Source organism: Oxyura jamaicensis, chromosome 9 (assembly GCF_011077185.1).
Source record: "Oxyura jamaicensis isolate SHBP4307 breed ruddy duck chromosome 9, BPBGC_Ojam_1.0, whole genome shotgun sequence".
Lineage (NCBI taxonomy): Eukaryota > Metazoa > Chordata > Aves > Anseriformes > Anatidae > Oxyura > Oxyura jamaicensis.
The window spans coordinates 17,047,347-17,066,885 of NC_048901.1; the positions used below are offsets into that span (position 1 = coordinate 17,047,347).

The window sequence follows — 19,539 nt, forward strand, 5'->3', positions numbered from 1 at the left end:
TTACTTTGAATGGCCCGCTGGGTTTTTGCTGTAATTCAGACATGACCTTTTAATCACACTCTGCAATTCCAGTCATCCTCTGATGCTATGTTCCCATCGCGTAACTAGCCAGGGGAGAGAGATGTGCAGGCACCTAACAATAGAAAATGGGGGGAACTAACAGTGAATACTGGAATTTGATGAGATGTAAGAACCCACTTCTTTCCTTTTTTTCTTAAGTCTCCCAGCCAGCAAGATAATTGCTCCCAGTTCAGAAATTACAGCTCTGAGGATAAAATGGGTCTAATTGGCTAGAGGATTAGGAATGGCAGCGTGACATGGTCACTGATGTATAGACAGAGCCACACCAAATCTGAAGTTCAGATTCCTCAAGTATTCTTAAAATATACATACATATACATATGGAGATGGATATTTTCAGTTCCACAACCAGCTACTCACATGACTCTCGATTCTGCTGTGTTTATAAAAACTAGATTTGTATAATTCAGCTTCCACAGCTTTAATTATGCTTTAAGCAAAGTGGTCTTGGTAAAATGTAATTAATAGCAATGTTTCTTTTGCATTCCAAAGCAAGAGGAAGGCTGCTTTAAGGAGGAAAGAGTGGAAGTTTCCCTAATTGGGTAAGGCATCTTGCTACAATGAATACTAAAATTACTGCTGCTACTGAACTGGTTTCAATCTGCTGCTCGGTGAAAACTAAAACATAAGCTCTAAAGGAGTAACTCCTCTCAGTACGTAATAACAGATCACAGAAAGCTGATCTTGTGACCCCTTCTGCCACGAATACCAGATCACATTGCTGAGCTGTGATTTCAAGACCAGGCATTAAACTGCTGGTTTCACACCGTGAACTACCAACCTTGCTGCTTCAGTTCAAAGTGAGGCACAAAGAATTCCCGACAGAATCCAGATTCATGCAAAAGAAGTGCATTTGTTGTAAAACTGATACCCAAAACATCTTTTATGAGAAGTCACTGTACAAATACAGCGGATGACCCTCCATCTTCCACCGTAAGCACTCATTACAGGAGACCTAGTACACCACTTTATTTGAAATGAAAGAATAGTCGTGTGAACAAAAAACAAGGGAGTGAGCAAACAAAACTTATTCAGGCAGGGAATGAGTGAGGGTATACCTTTTACCCAGGGAGAGCATTTTTAATTAAACTTAGATTACTATAGGAAAAAAACGGTTGGGGTAGATAAGAACGGAGTACTAATGAAATGCAATGGTCATCAGCAAAACATAGCACATTTAAAGAAACATTTTTACCTACATGCCCAAAACACTATTGCTCAGTACCTTGAAAAATCCACCAGCTATATGTAAAATAAATAAATTATAAAGGAATATTATTTATCTCTAACCCTTAAGCATTTCAGCAGAAGTGACTCCTTGCCATTTAGTTTAATAGAAAAAAAGATTAATCCCATAAAGCATCACAGAAAAGTAAATCTACTATAGCTGAATTCACTTCATTCCTATGTGCCAGCTGTTCTACTAGCTGTGTATTAACTAAAATAGTAGTAATGCTTACCAAAAATAATAATAACGATAATCAAGGGATATAATGCAACACAACTTCCCAGGAATCAATCCAGTATTGGTAAAATGCTTCAAAGAAAAAGAAAAATCAGTTCCAAAAGGTATCTAGCTGTCATAAGACTATTTAAATAACCAGTCTGAATTCACCTAAACTGAAAAATCTTGTTTAAGCACATAGGCCTAATTTTAAATTGTGCTGAGAAACCAGTGCTCCCATTAACTTTAAATAGCTTTGCGAGCGCTCAGCATGTCTAAAAATCAAGCCTTGGAGCACTCAGCTAGTGCCTTTGGTGTAGAAAAACTATTACTTGAAAGAGAGCTGGACACTGAGACCTCCTTGCAAGACAGAAAAAGGTTATTATGGGGCAGCATTAACCCTCAAAAATAGCTCATGCATTTAGAAATGTTTTGGGAACTGGTGCAGGTCCTGGCAATAATCACAGCGGCACTAGTGGCTTAATTGCTTTTTTTCCTGGCTCAAATACAGAGATTAGAGTGTTCTGGGCAATGTTTTGTCATACTTCCTTCTTCTCTTGACCATTCCCACAAAATAAACCAAATTGAAGAAGCAGAAAAACAAGCACGAAGTACAAGATCTCCTTTTTCCTCAGAGTTCCGTACAAATGTGCAGACAGATTAACAGACTTACAAACGACCCTTTGTTTGGGTTACCTTTAGATAAAGGCCCTTTTCTACCAAAAGACAACCAATAAGACTTTGAAACTTCCTCTAAAGCTGATAGATTGGTTAGTTGTAGTTTACACAGTCTAGCACAGGAGTAGCTTCAATAAGGCAGTTGTAATGCATCTGCACTTCGTTTTGCACACTGGACACAGCTGATCAGCCCCAACATGTGTGTAGTAGCACTACTGTAGCTCTTCTCTTTTTCAGGGTAAATATGTACTTTGGTTCCAGTTGATGGTGGCAATAAATATACAAACTATATGCAAGAGCTAATTACCTGCAACATATGAGAATAACCTGACAATTAGCAACATGACTGCTTCTGGCTACCTGTTTTTGCCAACGCAGACCTACATTAAGTTGATCTAAGACTGCAACAATAACTTTCCACTAATATTTATCGACAACAACTAAATTTTATCTGCATAAGGATCATCCATTCCTTCTTGAATAGTTACCAACACACGGAGTTTTATTATATGGGGTCATACCTGACTGAAGCATCATCTCAGATCTCTGAAGAACCCAAACTGATTTGGTCCACAAAGCGAGTGAACTTTCCTGAAATGCGGAGCCTAATGCTCTGTGGAACTCAGACAACATTATCCACTCCAGCATGATATTAGCAACTATTTGGAGCAGAAGATGACTAAACACTTGTCACCTGGATTATCACAATCATGGATTAAACCTTGACTTTTATGTGCTGGCTCAAGGGACCCATGCAAAACTGAACAGGATGTCATCAACACGGACTGCAGTGGGGACTACAGTAGCGAAAAAGAATGGTTCCAAAGACTGCAGATAAGCTGCCTGCAGCTTACAACACTGACAAAATGAGTGTGACTCACAAAATGAGTCTGACTCCTAAAAAAATACACTTACACATCCAATTCCTCATGACATACCTTTGAAATGGCAACTGATGTATTCACGATCAATATAGCCATCCCAGCGTCATTCACAGCTAAGAAATGGCATGTATATGCTATAATCTCAAAGAATATCAATTTCACAGTGAGAGACTGTACTGCTAACAAAATTCAGAATATCCCAATTGTACTTTTATTTATGTACAACCTTAACTGATGAATCTTGATCAAGCCAACAGGCTGCTATTGGAGAAATTCACTCTGACTCAACCTTCAAACAAAATTCCAGGAGAAATGGTCAAACATTTGATAAATGGCAATAAGTACAAAATAAAAAAAAAAATGCAAAGGAAAGGCTGTTCTATCCAAGCATACTCAATAATAACAGCAATCGGTTGGTTGAGCAATATCAACATACTATTATCAACATAACTAAGACACTCGGTGTTATCACTGCCTTTGGTATCCCTCTGAGGTTCTGCTACACAAACATGGCAGGTGTGCTGGGTTTGCTGGGCAGGGCACACGGGTTCAGTTATCTCAGAAAGAGACTGAGAGAATGAAGACAGGGATGAGAGCAAAAGCTGCAAGATGTGACAGGCTAAACAGATACAGAAACAGCAGCAGCAGCTTTTGGGATGAGTGTTTAGCAGATAATTCTGCAGCGATCATGGAGAGTCTTGGCCTACAAATCGTACCCTGTTCAAAAGATTCCACAGAAAGCAGGTCTGATGTCAGTTCTGCGTTCAGAATTAAAGATTGATAAAATATCAATTTATCATAAGAATCTCACCTTAGAAAATATAATTGCACTTGCACTTTGAAAGGCCTCACAGCACTGCACAGCTGAATGTAACAACTGACACGTTTTAATACAGACAGAATTCCTAAGTGTATGCTGAAATTCTTCAGCACTAGTTTTTCTTCTTCCTCATATACCTGATTTTTTTTTTTTTTTACAGCTGTCTTTGCCCAGGGGAACAATATGAATGCCAAAGCAGTGTCAGAAAGCAGGTATCTTGAAGCAGCAGTATTTTCTAATTGTTAATCACTCTTCTCTCTCCTTCCTTTGCAGCATTTCCTCCCGAAAGCAAGGGAATGCGCTTGCTTGCTCATCACTCTTGCTACCCTAAACAACTGAGATAGCTTTGTTCTTCTGCACCAGCAGTTCTGCTCATGTACACTGAAACTGAATTTCCTTTTTTAGACAGCAAGGACGCAGACTTTCTTCTACTTCTCCCTCCCTCTGCCTCCCTTCCCCCTCCCTCCTACAGCCTTTGCTGTGCCCTCATCTTACCTTCAGCAGCAGAAGAAATCCATGCTGCAGTTTTTTTCTCGTTAGTAGCTCTATGGCAACAGCAGCTCTGAGGCAGCAGTCCTTGATGCTTCTCACTTTTCTCTCTCTCCTTCTGCATAAAGCTATGCAGTTTGTTTTGCCCACTAAATTAACAAAGGCAATTCCAATGTGAGGCAAATTAACAAACACGATTCTGAGTTGACGGATTTTAGAAAAATTATGCTGCCAAGGGTACAAAGCTGTACTCCCCAAAGAGCTGAATGCAATGCAAATGAATAATAGTAACGGAAACCAGATGACTCCTTTTATGTAATACAGATAAGCTATGTAAATTCAGCTCTATGATACTCATCTTTTTCAGACAAAAATGTGAAAAAAAGAAAAAAATCTAAGCTTAAAACACACAAAATATTTCATCCAAATGAAGTCCAGAAAGCTGTAAATATTTTGTGATTGTTTGACTGTGTCTTTAGTTATTATTAACACATAAATGAAAATCAGTGGTTTGCTTGTTAAGTTCCTGCTAAAGCAAAAGGAATAATGTCATGCAAGATCTTGTAGTCTTGCAATCCGTGGAAAAGTATATATGAGAATCTATTTGGAAATGGTTAACACAAGCTACAGAAGACAAACGAGCAAGCAAAGGAAAAGCACCAGTAACGGAGTGGTTATTGAATAGCTGTAACATCCACTTGCTTTGAAGTTAGGATTTTCCTAACTTTCCCACTTTTAAATTAATCAGCAAAATGTGCTACAAATAAAGGCTGAATATGTTAGAAAAAAACCAACTGCATGAGACTCAGAAACAACTATTGCCAAAAGCTCTTAAAGTATCTAGCAGAAGATAAAATGACTTTGAATAGCAGTACTTATATTTTCTTTTCTTATTGCAAAATGCCAATAAATTATAACTTAATCACTTTTCAGACATGCATGAAATAAAGAAATCAATATATTTCTGTAATTCGACATGAGCTCTCCTTTCTGTATCCTGCTGTGTAAAGAACCAAGGTTTCTGGTCTCTGCCAATGGCTGTGCCAGAAATGCTGAACTGCATGCCCTGGATTAGTACAAGAAACACCACAGTAATTCCGAGCTAAAATAACGTGATCACCTGCATCCTGTCTGTGCTTGCATCAGTGGATCCTGCGAGAATCTGGGCAGCTGTTCTTGGGCACAACCTGGAAATAAAAGAATGAATTGTACCTTACATGTTCATTGTTGCTGTATCTGGTGGTATTCAATCAGCACACAAAATAAAATGTTACAGCATTCTGGGATGGGCTACAAACAACTGGAACTAAGGACTGGCCGATGGATGCTTCACAACCCTACAAAGAAGCCACGCAGAACAGTGGAAAAGTTACTAGATAGTTCCTTGGCAGCCCGCTTGGCATCCTTACCCTCCTAGGCACACATTTCAGATGCACTTATGACAACAGCATGCATCTGCAATATTGTTAAAGACCTTGGAATATTTACATTTGTCATCCAAAAAATCTCAGAAGGATTAACAAAACAAAACTGAATAAACAAATATCAATGTTTAACTTATTTTTTTAAAAAACTTTCAGCCAGGTGGAACTTCGGCTCCCCACCCAGATGACTGCTCTGTAGGGCTGAAGCACCGCACGTAGAGCGATCAGCCTCAGCCTTAAACGGTTTACAATCTAAGGGATACTTCTAAAACAGGAGATTACAATTCCCATTTTACAGGCAGGTGCAATAAGGGCACAAATCTGAAACTACTCATCTATAATTTCCTATTAATCCAGTACTGCTGACAGAAATACAGCTCAGCGAATCTGAGCCATAGTTGCCTGCAGAAATGCATCGGTTCCATTTTCTTAAAAACATTAAAGCTCTGTAGAAAACTATCAGTTTGGAGAAATTAAGGTTTGTCTTGAGGCCCTACTTCTAACTACATAGCTCATTTTATTAATGGCAGACTATTTATCTTTGTTGTTAACGTTTACGTGTCGTAACAAGCTCTGCAAACTGCAAAATACTCGTTTTGGAGGTTAAAATGCTCTGCTACAGAAGGAGACAGACTTCAGCAGACATACAGGGCTGGATATGAACAGAAAGGGCTTCTGTTAAATAAAGTGATTTCTGTGATATCTTGCTCTTGATGTTCGGAGATGTACACATTTTAAATATTCTGGAAACAAAAGCCTGTAAGATGCTCACAGCACAGCTTTCTGTGCAGTGCTGGATCAGCTCCAAACCTAGCCATTTTGCTGTCACGGATCTGAGATGGGCCCTCCTAACTCGCAGCACCGTGCGATCCTTCAGAAGAACGGCGTGCCTGATGTTAAAGAGAGCAATCAGGATGGGGAGAGCTGTATGGTGACCTCATTAAACAGGACACGGAGCACATGGACATCTATCAAGGTAGGCATACCTGCAATATACGTAAGGGATTTTTGTTTTACCACAAATTCTGATCCTGTGAATACAGCCCTGTAAAATCAAAGAACTGCTTGGGCATTTTGTAATTTTTCTCTTAGTTCACATTAGTTCCACCTTGTAAGAACATAAAAAGCACTCTGATTTGTGTTGGGTTTTAAATCGATGAGGAAAGGTACTCAGAATTAAATACAGAGTATAGCTCAGCCTACAGTGGGTCTTCCAAAAACGAAATGGCAGAAATCGGCCCACAGATTAAAAATCTCAAGCATCATCAGTGGATTCCAAATTGAACCATGAGAATAAAAAATGTACGTGGATGGCTTACCAATATTAGGAGGGAAAAATATTTCTTTATAAAAACATGTATTAACTTTACCTTTTTCTCAGAAATGAAAACAATGCTACTTGCAGACTGTCTCACAGAAGTATATGATATGCACTGTTCCATGGTAGTGCAGACGTCTTCCAATTGCCTTAAAAAACAAATGTAACCACAGGACTCTGCCGGGATGTTATCAGCGGCTGCCACCTGTTAATCTGTCTAGCTTTCTTTGCTTTTTGCAGGAGAAAGAACAAACTTTACCCTGAAAGAATGCACGCAGCTTCTATCAAAGACCGTGTAAGCCTCTTCCCGTTACCTATCTCCACATTTTTCAAACGTTTGCCCACATGTAACCTCTGTGTCAAATACTATTACCACACTTTACAGAGGAAAAAAATGAAGTGCAAACTTCTTGTTCCAATAAAAGTCAACGGGAAGTCCCTAATAAATATTACCTGTTCAATTTTATTGCCGGAATGACATGCCTGTGGTCACCCTGGGAGTCCTCTACATAACAGAGAACAGAGCTAAGCTGATGCCACGTCCTGGGCACGACTACAAGCCTTAACAACAGCAAGAAATAAAGTAATCACTCAATCAAGGAGAGAATTCAAGACCTGGAACTATGAACATGGTGTTTCTCAGCATGAAGAGGCCTGAATGACTGAGAAAAATCTATTATTCTGTTTCAAGTATTTGGGAATACTCAGTAACATTACTGGGAATGAGAGGACTTAGTCTAGGAAACAAACCATGCAATTCTGAAGCAGGAACACCCCTTGGAGCCCTGTGCTCGAACCAATTAGGGAGCACAAGCCGCAAATCGCCGTGCGCACGTTGCAGACAAGTGAGTCAGCTGGTCAGGAAAAGGTCCTGGCCACCCCGTGTCCTCTGGGTGGGACGAATAAATGGACTAACGCTGCCTAAATCCCACTGGCTTTCCATAGTGCTTGGCTCCTAATTCAGTGAAGCATTTTTGACAGTGTTTTCTATTGGCCAAAAGCTTTGACTAGGAGAGAAAATCCCATGTCTGGAAGTACTTTCAATTCACTCGGCATGGGCATCCTGGAGATTTCACAACAAAAGTCTGATTACAGCTACAAAGCATAGAAATATCTGTCGGAACAGAACAAAGTTGTAAAATGACTTTTTAAAGGGATGACAAAGCAAACCTAGCAGCCTAACGTGCCAACATCACCATAACGTCAATTTCAAATTACCCCAAGATACTAAAGAATACAAGGCAAGCCTTTCTCAGAGCATTAAAAACACTGAATTTTATAAACTGCTGTTATTTAATTTGTTCAGATTGTAATTTCAGTGGAATGACCAAAAAAAAGTGCGAGTTAGCATTAATGAAGCCCTGTGACTGCAGTTAAATAACAAGCATGGGTCTCCTGGAATTCAAACCTTCTCTCCCTGCTGGAGACTTTCCAGAATCTTTGCTATCCACTCCTACATCCAAGGAAGCATGCTTTTGTTTAGGCAGGATCCTTTGGGAATGATGAATTGAAAAACATTACTTCTTGCTAACAACACCCTAACAAGTCATCTTGATCCTCAGCATGGTCTACTCAGAATAAACTCTGTCTACAATCACTTTCTCTGCCCCGCTAGGTGTGGGAATCACGTAATATGTGGTATAAACTCCAGCAACGACTAGAGCTCAAGGCAGGAGAGGAACTTGGGGTCTTCCGTGTTTCCCGTGAAGTACATGACAGTTTCACGGTACGCTCAGATCACGGTATGAGATTTCTAAAAGGAGATTTCTGAAATTTCCTAATGCAAACTGCGACATTGTCTTTGCCAGAACACTGACGGGCAGGGACTGCTCAACTAGAGCTCAGTTTCAGGAGGTGTCGACTCCTACTGCTGTCTTTAGATACATCATTCTTTACTTCAATCTGCGTGAATAATGACTGGAAACCCAGCTGCTAAACCAGCTAGTCCATCTGTTACCCCATATTAATAAATGCATAATTATTATGCTCGTTCCCACCAAAGATCTCATGATTCACCGAGATTGTCTTTTGTCTTCTACTGAAGCATATAGTGTGCACGCATAAATGTGGCCATGGATCCTAATAATAGTAGCACAGACTAAACTATTATTTAGTATCTTTTCGGTATCACTTCTGCCTGATGGTAACATGAACCTGGTCCTTGAGGAGCAAGCTTTCAGTTGAGACTGCTCTAGAAAGCTTAATAAAATCAACAACAAATCCCACCGTCAATCCAAGATTTTTGTCAGTGACAAAATCTGACCTTTGGACACGTTTATGATGCTTCATGGTCAGAACACACATAATCCCAGGCAAAGCATGGCTACCACCAGGCTAAAAATACACAAACTCGATATGAGATCACAAGCAAATTGGCTGTTTGCCCTAATGTAATCAAAGAGGTATTTCTCAAACAATGTATTCAGGAACACAGCCCTTAAGAGTATATAATGTCCAAAAATTTTACTTTGGTACAGTTATACCAGGTCTGGTTGTGGATAACAATCCTGGACTTTTGCTGTAGTGTCTCACACAAAGAGGACTGGTTCAGAGTCTCCAACACTTTGCTTAACTGAAGTTAGTGAAACAGAAGTCCTTCCTCTTCTCATGTGGTGAAATGAGTCAATGATTTTCACTGGAGGAAACACTGGATTCCCTTCTCCATACCTACTGATGTTGAACGTTCATATGAATTTCATGCTGAACATTCATAGGAATTATTAAATAAAGAAATCTTGGCACCGGATTGAGAGACTCCCAGGTGCTGTTACCATAGATATTAAATAACAAAAACAATTTAAAAATTTGTCCCTTGATTGAAGTTAATGGTCAAAACCATTTTCTTAATTTTATTTTTGAATGGGATGAAGTTTGGAGACCACAACTGACATCAAGTGGAATAAAACAAGACTTGTAGCAAATCCGAGTTTATCCTTAATTTTCCATAATTGTCCTTAAAGAAAGCTGAGAAAACCTTGTTATTTTAAAATTATCTTCTGTCAAAACAGAATGTTCAAAGTCATTTGAATACGTAAGTAATCTGAAGTAATCTGATGCTAATTTGTCTACAGGAAAAGATAAATCAGGTATCTGAGATGATAGCTTAAATGTTTATTAAACAGGCATTTAAAATCTGTGGAAAATGATGGATTACCTTCCTGGGTTTCCCAGATGCCAATAAATTTTTCACTCAGATTTGCAAAGAAAGTAAGGCCTAATAAAATATTTCAAAGTATCTACATTCTACGTTTTTTTTTTAATAACTGCTCAAAGTTCTTAATAAAAATACTCGGTAGTTTTAGTTCTTCAGAGTAAACTGAAAGTCCTTTTTAATGGGAAATTTAACTGGCTAGCCCTAAGTTTTTCAGGCCCTTTCTGCAGCCCATCCTGGTGCTTTTACAGCCAGATATTTATGGGGCCACGCAAACAGCTATCATCCAGGAAGGTCTCCAGTCACTGTCACGGGGCTGCCTAAATTGCAAAACCAAGGAATCTCCCCAGTCCTTTCCATCCAGCATGAGGGGGCAAAACTTGAGATTTTTACAGTGGGTCAACAGAGAAGCTGCGTTTATATAATTTAGCTTGGATATTGGCAAGCGCGGTGTTATTTTTACAGATGATGCTGCCCCAGCTGATGCTCTTCATAGGAAGAGCTAATGTAATTTAGTTTCTTGGAGGTTATCTTTACAGATATTCTAGACATTTCTAGGCAATTTACAATGTTCTAGACAAGTAAAGGGGTCGAGTTTTTCAAGCACTGACTCAATTTGTTCATATATAATCACTATGGAAACAAATTCTAGAAGTGACTTATGTAAAACGCATTACAGTTGGTACAAATTATTGCTTACAACTTACTGTATTTGCCTACACTAGAAATATCCATGAACATACTACCGCAGAACCTTTTTTTTTTTTTTTTTTTTCCCCTAAAACAGTATGGAAACAAGGGGCAGGATCCCTGATCCCATCGAACCAGTTGGCAGAGGGACATTTTCCTCAGTGCCTGCCTTTGGGTCGCGCTGACCTCCAACCCTTGACAAGTTTTTCAGGGGCATCGCTATGTGGGGAAGGGCTGCGGGCCACAGTGCTGCATTTCGAGCAGCGCCCTGGGGACCCATCCAGCTCAATCCCCACAAACACTCGCCAAACAAGCCTTCATCCTCTTAAAAAAAAAAAAAAAAAAAAAACACACCCATTTTTAACCCCCCAGGGATGGATTTACCGCCTCAGAGCCCGGCAAATGAGGCCCCACCGCCCTGCCTCACGTTACCTCGGTGCCACCATTTTGCCTTCCTCACCTCACGGCCCTTCCCGCCGCGGCTCCCGCACCCCCCCCCCGGCGCTGCCCCCATCCTGCGGGAAGCCCCCCACCCAACCCCACCCCATTCTCACCACCACCACCCCTCAGCGGGCGAAAAGGGAAAATTTGGGGCTCGCTTGGCGTAGCGAGGCGGGCAGGGGGGAGGTTCCGCGTGTGGGGCGCAGGGGGAGAGCCCAAGGAAGCCCCCCCCCCCCATCACCCCCACTTCCATGCAGCACAGCGTTACAAAAAAACGACACGGTGGTTATTATTATGATTTTTATTTAGAAATAACACCGCCGCGGTGAGGAGCCGCACCGGCTCCCCTCGCCGCCCCTCAGCCCGGCTCCGCGCCCCCCTCCCCCCGCGCCGCGGCAGCAGGGGCCGGGGTGGGAAACCCCGTGCGAGGGGGGGGGAGGCGGAGCGGGAGGAAGGAGTGTGGCGCTGTCACCCCACCAGTGCTGCAATATCCTGCCGCGCTCTGAGGTGAGGGGGAGAAAAAGTAGTCCCAGACTCCACCGGCCTCGCGGCCCCGTGGGGCTGAAGGAAACCCTCGGAGCACCTCAGGCAGCGTGTTCAGGGGGATCGCTAGGGAAGGGGACTCAGTTTTGGGGGGATTCGTGGGGTTTTGGCCGTGGCCTGAGGTGTATATCCATGCGCAGAGCGAGGCGCAACGAGTCCGGCCGCGGGGCGGATATATAAAGCGGCCTCCGCGGAAGCTTTGCCTTTTCAGTTGAGGACAGCGCTCGTGATCGGAACATGTCAGGCGGCTCCGCGGACTATAGCAGGTATGGCGCGGCGCGCAGAGGCCCCGAGCCTTTTTTTTTTTTTTTTTTTTTTTTTTTTTTTTTTTTTTCCCCCCTCGTCAGAAAGCTCCATAGCCTGAGCGGAGGCGATGGGGAGAAGAAAAGCTGGGGATTGTTGACGGGGGCGCTCCAACGAGCGCTCTGCGGGCTGCTCTGCGGTGAGACGGCGCCCGGTGCCCTGCCCCCTTCCAGCTTCTAGACGCTTCCATCCCGCCTCCCCCTGAATTCACGAGGGATCTAGTTCTTTCCATCGGGGTTCGCGTTCTCACTGTAGACTTCCTTAGCAACCACGCATCCCGAAAAAGGGCTACTTTATTTTCTTCAACTTAATCGCGCTGCCTTATAATTAAAACGCGGGAGCGCTTTTCTACGTTTTATCTCCCCTTTTTTTATTATTAATTCGCGCCACTCCTCCCATGGCGCTGCTGTCGGCTCGCCCCAGCCCTGAGGGCCCTGCGGCGGGCGAGGCCATTTTTTCCCAGAGGCGGGGGGAGACGAAGGGGGGGGGGGGGGTGCGGCCCTCTGGGCGCTCGCCCGGCGCCTTCCTCCGCCCGCTCGCGGCGCCCGCTTTGCGCAACCCCATGGGTGGAGCTCTCGCGAGACTTGGTGACGCGGGCGGGGGGGGGGGGAACCGCAGCGCCCCCCCCGCTCCCGCCCGCCGCTGCGGCGCCGCCATTTCCCCGCCGCCTCCCCGCGCGGCTGCCTCGGGAGGGGGGCGCTGCGCAGCGGGCGGGCCTCGCCTCGCTTTCCCCCCGCCTGAAATGCGGCGGGGTGTGAAGGCTTGGATCGCCCTGTATCGCGTTACGGGCTGCGGAGAGGTGGGCTGCGGATTATGGGCGATGGGGAGAGCAGGAGGCTTACTCCGTTGGCAGAGCGTCAGAGCACCTGCTGGAATGATCTATCACGGGTTCCAGCGTGCAGACGCAGCTCTTGGCAGCCGAGGGGGTCAGCTCCCTTCTGCATGTTGTGCTAGCTAACAGCTCGTTCTCTTTTCTGGCAGAGACCATGGCGGCCCCGAGGGAATGGAGCCCGATGGTGTCATTGAGGTGAGTACGTGACCTCGCGTAAGGACTTGAGTGCTGATGTAGAGGGATGGTGAATGCAATAATGTATTTTTTTCTTCGTTACAGAGCAATTGGAATGAGATTGTTGACAATTTTGATGATATGAATTTAAAAGAATCCCTTCTAAGGGGCATTTATGCTTATGGTTTTGAAAAGCCTTCAGCTATTCAGCAGAGAGCTATTATTCCATGTATCAAAGGTATGCAAGTGATTTCATGCGCTATTACTAATACCAGATAATGAGGAAAATGCTATAAAAGGCATATGCTAATAGTTTTATTCGTGTATTGATGCCTGTTTTTAATCTTCATTGAACAAGTGATATGATGGTACACCATCTTTCGGGGCTGACCTGAAATGGAGAGAACTCTTTAATGCTGATCACTTATTTCAAAAGGAATACAATAAAACAAAATACAAATGGTCTCTGTGGGAACAGTAAATATGTATCCTACTTTTTTTAGGGTATGATGTGATTGCTCAAGCTCAGTCAGGTACTGGCAAGACAGCCACATTTGCTATTTCCATCCTGCAGCAGTTGGAGATTGATCTCAAGGAGACCCAAGCACTAGTATTGGCCCCTACCAGAGAACTGGCTCAACAGGTATTGATAGTGTAGCTAAAAAACAAAAGCTACTTGTGTGTTGCATAGGTTTCAGGTTTCACAACTGTGAGACGATAAACAGACTTAAGGGGCTGTAACCAATATCCATTCAGAACCCTTTTTATGTTGAGTAATGGGGGAAACTAAACTGGCTTTTGTCCCACAAGTTCTCTGCCTGCTTGAAAAGTCGAGTTGTGCTGCATGTGTGCTGGGGCAGAGTTGCAGGAACCAGCTCCTGTGCTGCGTGTAGTTCTGAGGGAGCATCTCCAAAAAAAAAAAATACACCTTACTCAAGTACAGTGTTCTGAGTGGAAACTAAGACTTTGGAAGCTATTTGAACTTGCATGCAGTTGTGCAACGTGGAAACTGCAGTGCGCATGTAGTGACTTAATTGTTCTTGTAATCTGTGATGTCTTCTGTGTTACATTGCATGCTTATTTCACCCTCAGGGCCTGATACTCTGTTTTAGTAAGTGGAAGTGCCTGAACAGGGGTTGCAGGATACTTTATTTTTAGCACTAATACAAATCAGTAATGCTGGCTTTTAAGATAAAATGATGAGAACAGAACTCAGAGTAGAGTTCTTGAAAAACCTAGGCTAGTAGAGCAAAGCCCTCTGACTGGTGGGTCAGTCAGTCTTTCTACTCTGAAGACATTAGTGAGGTGAGACTTCAAAGCCTGGCATATAGCAGCACACTTCCACACTATGGGAGCTTTCTGCAAGTACGTCACATGCACGTATTCACAGTGCAAAATGTGAGGTTGCTGTGCAGGCCTTCCATGCATCTACTAAGCCAGGAAGAGAGAGTTGCTTTTTAACTAGCTAACTAGTAAGGGTGACCTGAAGACCAATTTAAATATTTAACAAGCAGTTGGACAGAATCAGTAGCGAGACTTCTCTGTAGTCATTAGTGTTGTGTAATCCTTGTCTAGCCCATAGTCCATAAGCAACAGTGATAAAGGACTGATGGTAGCAGTAGCTGCTACTAATGGAAGGCTTTTATCTTCTAGATTCAAAAGGTAATTCTGGCCCTTGGAGACTATATGGGAGCAACATGCCATGCTTGTATTGGTGGCACAAATGTTCGCAATGAAATGCAGAAGCTTCAGGCTGAAGCTCCACACATTGTGGTTGGAACTCCAGGGCGTGTGTTTGATATGTTAAACAGACGCTACCTTTGTAAGTATGAGCTGAACTTTGCTTTTGATAAGAAATCATTAGTGTAAATTTCACATCTGGTAAGAGCTGAAATGATGGATTTGCTGTCACTGTAGACAGTTGGTATGGGACTGCTCAGTCCTAAGGGAGAGTTACGTTAGCAATAGTACTTAGTGTATTCTTGAAACTTCATGAAATGTTCTCTATTTTTTAATAGCACCTAAATGGATCAAAATGTTTGTTCTGGATGAAGCTGATGAAATGTTGAGCCGAGGATTTAAGGATCAAATTTATGAGATTTTCCAGAAATTAAGCACAAACATCCAGGTAAAAAAAAAAGAACAAACTGGTTGAAATGATTGCTACAGACTTGATTACAAGTAGCTGAAAACTGCTGAATTTCTATCTTTGTCTAAATTAAAGCTGTTGTGTATACTGTCCTGTCTGCCTTGGCCTTGCAGAAGGTCAGGATCTGTTTTAAGATAATTGTGACAGTAGTCAGTGATTTAAAGGTTGATTTCAGTGTTCTTATGGTGATGGACCTGCAGCTAATGTCCGTTATACATGCTGACATGGAGTAAATGTTCTCTAGGTTGTGTTGCTGTCGGCTACGATGCCAATGGATGTGTTGGAAGTGACCAAAAAGTTCATGAGAGATCCCATTCGCATTCTGGTGAAGAAGGAAGAACTGACACTGGAGGGTATCAAGCAATTCTACATTAATGTTGAAAGAGAGGTTGGTATGAGCTGCACTTCTTGTTTAGAAGGGTTTAAAAAAAAAACTCCTTTTTTACCTTCTTGTTAAAGCACTGTGCTAAAATTGCAGAAACTGAGGCTCAGCTTTGGTTTCTGTAATAATGCTAGTAGAGTACACGCAAGAAGAAGAAAAATGATGCACTGGATCGAAAATGACTAGGGTGGACCTCTTTCTTAATGTCCAGTGTCCTGTGTCATAAGATTTGGTGCAACATGTCATGCAGAAACTTTACCTTAATGTATTCCTCCTGTTTTTCTGGTCATGTTAATTATAAATGCATGTTAGGGCATGCCCTAATTTGACCATGACTTCAGACTTCTATTTCTGCTCATTTCATTCTGTTCAGGAGTGGAAGCTGGATACTCTCTGTGATCTGTATGAGACCCTGACCATTACGCAGGCTGTTATCTTCCTGAATACAAGGAGAAAAGTGGACTGGCTTACAGAGAAAATGCATGCCAGAGACTTCACTGTCTCAGCTCTGGTAAGAATTGATACTTAGACAACTTCTGCATTGACATGTACATACAACAATTTGAGCTACAGTTGAGTTAAAGCAGGAAAAGTTATGATATAGCTGTGTGGTGCTGTATTATCGTTCCCCCTGCTAAAAGAGAAATGTTGCCTTCTATCCCTACCTGCTTCGTTCCCACAGCAGGTAGGGACGCTGGGTTTCATACATCTTTTGTTTTGAGAGGATATGCCAGTCTGGAATACTGGAACACGAATAATTCTAACTCTTTCACTCTGCAGCATGGTGACATGGACCAGAAGGAGCGGGATGTTATCATGAGGGAGTTCAGATCAGGATCAAGCCGTGTCTTGATCACTACTGACTTGCTGGTGAGTATCATCTCTTAGCGAACATGATCTTGTTCTAATCGGGTGCCAAAAGCTTCATACATCAGTGAAGGTTCTTGTAGCCTGAACTATCTGGAGCCTTTTGGAAGAGTAAAGACTATGCTCCACGATGGACTACGCAGTTGTAGTTCATCACTAACAAAGTAGTCAACAAAATCAGGAGATGAAAAACGTAATCTAAGGTCTGTGACATGTGTTAAAGATTCCACATTCCTTTCCAGGCTCGTGGCATTGATGTGCAGCAAGTTTCTTTGGTTATAAATTACGACCTGCCGACCAATCGTGAAAACTACATTCACAGGTTAGTTTGCTCTGCCCTCTAGTTGGTATTTTATACCGAGTGCTGTGTTGTCAACAGAAATCAGCACAGAGCCTCACCTGTTTTCCTGTTAGTCAATTTTGGTGATGGGAGTGTTACCATCCATGCATACAGTAACTGCTAACAACAACAAAAACTAGCAGAAAGTAAGCTCTTTGGCTTGACAAAAAGCCCTGACTTGCATTAATATGGTCCTGAAATGAGGGAGGAGCAGAACTTTGAGACAATAACAAACAAAAAGCAGTGGGAAAACTTAGATGTATGAAGAGTTCAGCAGTGGCTAAACCACACATTGCTGAGATCTAGGGAAACTGCCAGCTGCTGATCTAGGTTGTTTTTCTAGGTTGCAGAGTATGATGGCAGAAGTTATTGTCATAGCATCTTGAAAGCAGGGTTGTTAGCTGGATCTGTAGGTGCCAGCTAATCTTCAGTTGCTGCTGCTCAGTCACCAGCCCTCAACGCTTTCAAACTAGCAGTGCAAAACTGTCTTCATTCCTGGAAGTCTAATTGTGTTCATGTTGTATGTGCCTTGTTTGCTCTTGGTGGCTCCTTTCACAGTGGTACTCTTTCCTCTGTGGTGTGTGTCTTCTGGTAGCAATTGCGTTTTTCCCTAGGTTTAGTTAACTGCCTTTAGTGACTGTCCCTAAATTAAGTAAACTGTGCTTTGTTACTTGATGTAAAAAAATACAGGAGTCGATAGCAGCAGTTGATGACACAAGATGGTGCTCAGAAACGGCGTTGACGTAATTTAGGACGTGGATTCGTAAGCGGCACAGTTTGAATAAAGAGCGAGTCGGTATTTATATATATTTCTTTTGTCATGATTATTTGCTAAGTTTTGTGAGCCATTTTTGTGTGTTTAGCTCTAATGACTAGGTGCTGCATTGTGCGGTTGCAGGAAGGTAGAACTGATGGTGGGTGTAGCTAAATTGTAAATGATAGTGTTTGACAGCCTTGTTTATACAACAATGTTGAGCTTGTCTTTACAAAAAAACTAAGTTTTCCCACTGGAAACAGTTTTACTGAATTTTAATTCAGAAGTCATGTGCTGTTCCCTGTTACTGGATACAATTGGATTAATGCAGGAACAGCCTGTTTTTTTGGAAGATAGTTACCTTTTATATGCCATGTGCCTGGGTTTGGATGCATGTGGTACGGGGTTTTAATCCTCACAGAGGGGAGGGAGACAGCTAGGGCTTCATACCACAGTACCAACCATTAAATAAAGATCTTATTTTGCAGCCAAAAGAGTAACCTTTTCTGCTCTGCTACTCTCCATAGGATGGACACTTCTTCTGTACTGTTGGCACTAACTGCTAGTTTTTCTTAACCAGATGTGACTATGGTTAGCAGCTAGTCGTGTACACACGGCGTAACTGGCCGCTGGCAGATAAAAGATCAGCAGTTAATGAATGGATCGTTTTAAATATTTAAAAAGCAAATTGAGTAGTTAACTTGTGTGTAAATGTGTTCTCTGTTTTGTGCAGAATTGGCCGAGGTGGTCGTTTTGGCAGGAAAGGTGTGGCTATAAATTTTGTCACTGAAGAGGACAAGAGGATTCTGCGAGACATTGAGACATTCTACAATACTACAGTGGAGGAGATGCCCATGAATGTGGCTGATCTCATTTAATCCCTGGGGAGGAGATGGTTTGAATGCAGTGCTCGCTGTTGCTGAATAGGCGATTCACAACGTGCATTGTGCTTCTTTCTTTGGGGATATATTGAATCTTGTCTCAATGCTCATAACGGATCAGAAATACAGATTTTTGATAAGCGAAGCGACTTTTTGTCGTGAGCTCTTGTGGGGAAAGCCGCTGGCTTTATCCACTTTAGGGTTAGACTGTTGGGGTTGGGTGGAAAGTCATGGGGTCTGTAAATTTTTTCTTTATTAGAAATTTATTTCCTAGTTCCATAGAAGTGGTTGTATTAGATGTTCTTTATCATTTAATAATTTACTTATGGACTAAAAGATATAAGTGCTGTATAAAATCAGCCAATTATGTTAAACTAGCCTACCTTCCTTTATTGTATGTACTTATACTTCAGATTGAATTGGAAAGGCCTTTCAAAATCTCTAAACTTTTATAAGAGCATTAAAATGCATTTGTTTGATATGTATTTATTCAATAAAGTATTTAATTAGTGGTAAGTGTGATCTGGACCCTGTTGCTAAGCCCCAGCAAGCAAGCAATCATACTATTGTCTTAGTTAGGGTTAAACCCAGTAAAATTTGCCATATTGCACATGTCTTAATGAAGTTTGAATGTTCAATAAAATACTTCTATATTCACTTAAATTGTAAATAAGTGTTTCTTGGGGGATGTCTTGCTAATGGGGGATTGAGTGTATGTCACCACTTGAGGTCTATTTGACCCTTTTAATGGGGGAGGGGCTGCTGGCTGCTGTCAATAGCTGTAAGGGCTCTGGGAGTTCTGTACAGTCACTTAAGTCAGAGGCAGACCCCCCCCATTTAACAAAGCACCACTACAGTCTACCCCTGAATTACCATTTCACTAGGAAGTGACTA

General features: G+C 42.2%; 1 protein-coding gene and 3 non-coding genes across 4 annotated transcripts; all 4 read left to right on the plus strand.

Moving 5' to 3' along the window:
- The first annotated feature begins 12,080 nt into the window (after nucleotides 1-12,080).
- Nucleotides 12,081-19,308, plus strand: EIF4A2 (eukaryotic translation initiation factor 4A2). The gene is made up of 11 exons (XM_035335156.1): nucleotides 12,081-12,229; nucleotides 13,248-13,293; nucleotides 13,378-13,510; nucleotides 13,776-13,915; nucleotides 14,926-15,094; nucleotides 15,291-15,400; nucleotides 15,666-15,809; nucleotides 16,177-16,314; nucleotides 16,584-16,673; nucleotides 16,913-16,992; nucleotides 18,498-19,308. Exons 1-11 carry the CDS (start codon nucleotides 12,201-12,203, stop codon nucleotides 18,640-18,642), a joined length of 1,224 nt encoding a protein of 407 aa, XP_035191047.1. The 5' UTR covers nucleotides 12,081-12,200; the 3' UTR covers nucleotides 18,643-19,308.
- On the plus strand, nucleotides 13,628-13,698 carry LOC118171846. The gene has a single exon (XR_004753427.1). It is a non-coding gene; the product is annotated as a small nucleolar RNA SNORD2 (small nucleolar RNA).
- Nucleotides 15,866-16,046, plus strand: LOC118171844. The gene has a single exon (XR_004753425.1). It is a non-coding gene; the product is annotated as a small nucleolar RNA SNORA81 (small nucleolar RNA).
- On the plus strand, nucleotides 16,385-16,512 carry LOC118171848. Its single transcript, XR_004753429.1, has one exon. It is a non-coding gene; the product is annotated as a small nucleolar RNA SNORA63 (small nucleolar RNA).
- Nucleotides 19,309-19,539: the final 231 nt, after the last annotated feature.